Source organism: Poecilia reticulata, unplaced genomic scaffold (assembly GCF_000633615.1).
Source record: "Poecilia reticulata strain Guanapo unplaced genomic scaffold, Guppy_female_1.0+MT scaffold_257, whole genome shotgun sequence".
In the NCBI taxonomy this organism is placed as follows: Eukaryota; Metazoa; Chordata; class Actinopteri; order Cyprinodontiformes; family Poeciliidae; genus Poecilia; species Poecilia reticulata.
Window position 1 is genome coordinate 53,316 of NW_007615041.1, and position 3,265 is coordinate 56,580.

At 48.9% G+C, this 3,265-nt stretch overlaps 1 protein-coding gene across 1 annotated transcript; it reads left to right on the forward strand.

The window, feature by feature from the left end:
• Positions 1–559: 559 nt before the first annotated feature.
• LOC108165969 (docking protein 2-like) lies at positions 560–2,830 on the forward strand. The gene is made up of 3 exons (XM_017303397.1): positions 560–1,544; positions 1,622–1,759; positions 1,838–2,830. Exons 1-3 carry the CDS (start codon positions 1,485–1,487, stop codon positions 2,213–2,215), a joined length of 576 nt encoding a protein of 191 aa, XP_017158886.1. The 5' UTR covers positions 560–1,484; the 3' UTR covers positions 2,216–2,830.
• The last annotated feature ends 435 nt before the right edge of the window (positions 2,831–3,265 follow it).

Sequence of the window (3,265 nt, forward strand, 5' to 3'; positions counted from 1 at the left end):
TCTTGATTCAGTAACTCATGTTTATTTTGATGCTTTTGACTTTAATGAATGTTTCCTCTTCTAGACATTATTTGATAGTGTTGAGATTTATTCCTGTATAATTTATAGCTGAGAGCCTCACTGATAAATATTATTTAACTGTTAAATATTATTTAACTGATAAATATTATTTTAATATTATTTAACTGATAAATATTATTTAACTGATAAATATTATTTAACTGATAAATATTATTTAACTGTTAAATATTATTTTAATATTATTTTACTGATAAATATTTACTGATAAATATTATTTTACTGATTGCAGGTTTTCAGTCTGTCTGACTGACTAGCTGCTGTTTTAGTATTTCAGGTGAATTCACTAGCAGAACATTTTCCCATCTCTCCAGATCACATGGAATCATTTCCACCTGAAGTGAAACATTAACAGCCAATCGGCAGCAAAACCCTGATGGTTCGTCAGCAGAAGCCGATCAGCTCAGGGAAACAAGGCACCAGCTTGTTGGAGCTGGTTTCACGTCCACCATTTTGGATCAAAGCAGTGACACTAGACCAGCTGCAGGCCAGATAATCCTGATTCGGACCCGGTACCGGGTCAGAATGTCTCAGATTAACAGATGAATCAGTTTCTGCTCTGGTTCCTAAATGCTTGGAGTCGGTTTTCTCTGCAGGACTCACTGCAGAAAGTTTATGTTCTCCTGCAGCATATCAGCCTGCAGATTCTCAGAAAAAGGAAGCGTCGACCCACTGATCTCCTTGATTGGTGTGTCACAGCTGAAGCTCCACCTGCTGACAAACCACAGAGTCGAACTTCCTGTTAAACCGTCTGCAGCTTCCACTTCGCTGCTTTATTTCCCCTCTTTGTGCATCTAATGCTCCCAGTTACACATTTCAAGGCTGGTTTCTGAAACATGAGCAAGAAAAAGACATTTCAGTGTCATTCAGCTGCAGGAGCTTCTCTTCCAGGCAACCAGCAGGGGGCGCTTCGTCAGCAGCTGCTGCAGCCTGTAGAGCAGCAGCTGCTGAACAGTCCAAGTTCTGGTGAGAAGTCGGGTCTGGGGAGTCGGCTGGAGATGAAGTGATGAGATAGAAACAGCAGGAGGAAGAGGAGGAAGAGGAGGAGCAGGAGGAAGAGGAGAAGAAGGAGGAGGAGCAGCAGCAGGAGGTCCAACCAGAGGAACTTCTGCATCAGACGTTGCAACAGACACCGACAGCAGGAAGCACACATGACACCCTGAACGTCACTCTGCTTCAGCAGCCAGACCCGTCGGACCGGAGCCACCGGAGACCGGTCAGAACCGAGACACGGGCCCAACAGAACCAGAGCAGAACCACAAGAGCTGCAGGAGGAGGAAAGCAGAAGTTTAAAGAGGTAAAAGGAGAAGCAAGTGGAGGCAGACAAACCCGGACCTCTGACCAGAACCAGAACCAGGGAGGAGGTGCAGAAAGGCTGAGGACGGTGGAGCAGCGGGTGGAGCGCGATGGAGGAGGACATCAGGAAGCAGGGGATGCTCTTCCTCCAGCAGCAGCGTTTCGGGAAGGTAAACCCTGACAGGAACCTTGTGGGTCAGCCTGGTGGGTTCTGTGGGCCCGGTTCTGACGGTGTGTGTGTGTGCAGAAGTGGAAGCGGGTGTGGTGCGTCCTGTACCGGGAGAGCTCCTGCTCCATCTCCAGGATGGAGTTCTTTGAGTGTAAAGACGGAGGCAACGTGGAGAAGAACGACAAGACTCTGCGCAAGCAGCAGGAGAGCAAGAAGGTAACCGCCCTCCTCCGTTTCCATGGCGATAACATCCCCCGTTTCCACGGCGATGACCCCCGCTCCCACGGCCCCCAGGTGATCCGGCTGGCGGACTGCATCCGGGTCTCGGAGGTGGAGGTGGACGGCGGGCCGCGGGACACCGGCGCCTTCCTGGTGGAAACCACGGAGAAGATCTTCGTGTTCGCCGCGGATCGGAACCAGCTGGACGACTGGACCCACCGGCTGTGTGAGGTCGCCTTCCCTGTAGGTACACCCGGTTCTGATCGGCCCGATCAGCCAGCCGCTGAGGCAGCTCAGCCGTTCCCACCCACAGGCCGGTTCTGGTTCTGGTTCTGGTCTGACAAGAAAGAGGAAGAAGGTCCGAGAGCGGTTCTGAGCCGGACCTGTCCTCTGAAAGTAGAACCAGCTGAGGTCAGGGGTCACAAAGGGTTGGTTCTGGTTCAGAATGTTTGACCGTCCTCTGGCGATCAACTGGACCACGACCAGAACCTCATCCAGAACCTCAGCCGGTCCAAACTGATTGTCCTCCGATTCTACCAGCAGAACCAGCACCGTGGTACCACACGGTTCTGCTGGAAGCTCTGGACCGATCAGAACCGATCAGAACCGATCAGAACCTGATAATTGAGGGTTTCTCTGTGAGATTATAATCTGGATCATCAGGGAAGCTGAGCAGCAGAATCTGATCTGAGCGTTTTGGATCAGATGAAGGATTTGAACTGGATTATGAAGAATCATCATCATGGATCAGATTATAGATTATAGATTATCAGCTCCACTGCTGGACAGCATGTTGGTCATTCTGACGGAAGGAAATCGGTTTAATCTGAGATTTAAATGACATCCTGGTTAAAATAACTCAGAGCTTCTTTACTTGATCGGATCAGTGATCCACTGATCAGGTTCTGCTCAGAGGTTCTGGTCCAGAAACAGTCGGGTCAGAATTTAAAGCAGGAAGTTTGGAGCCATCCAGGTTTTAGTGATGCAGCAATCAGGTATCATATTAATCTGGTAGAAAATAAATCAGCTTCAGTTGTTTCTGCAGCGCTGCAGTCAGACTCAGCAGGGCCGGATCTCCAGGGGGGCCGGATCTCCAGGGGGCCGGATCTCCAGGGGGGCCACACTTCATGTCCTTAAAGCTCTACTTATAAATATTAGCTTCCCGTTAGTCCAGATGCTGCTTATTAAAATAAAATATTAAGTCATCTAAAGGATACGTTGGGACATGTAGTCTCGGGTCCCTGAAAAACGACATCACAGGAACATTTCATGTTTCACGAACGCTAGGGTTAGCGTTAGCACTGCTCAAAGTGATGAACTGTAGCAGTTTAAAGTCTGCTAGCTGCTAGCCAACAATGACTCACTGGACTCTGTGGTTGGAGCATTAGCCTCCTTCCCATTAGCCCCTTTCCCATTAGCAACATTCCTATTAGCCTTTTTCCCATTAGCATCCTTCCCATTAGCCACCTTTCCGTTAGCCTCCTTCCTATTAGCCACCTTCCT

Coding starts and splice junctions, on each gene's coding strand:
- LOC108165969 (XM_017303397.1), top strand. CDS start 1,485: ATGGAGGAGGACATCAGGAAGCAGGGGATGCTCTTCCTCCAGCAGCAG. Junction 1,545..1,621: donor AGCAGCAGCGTTTCGGGAAG/GTAAACCCTGAC, acceptor GTGTGTGTGCAG/AAGTGGAAGCGGGTGTGGTG. Junction 1,760..1,837: donor AGCAGCAGGAGAGCAAGAAG/GTAACCGCCCTC, acceptor CACGGCCCCCAG/GTGATCCGGCTGGCGGACTG.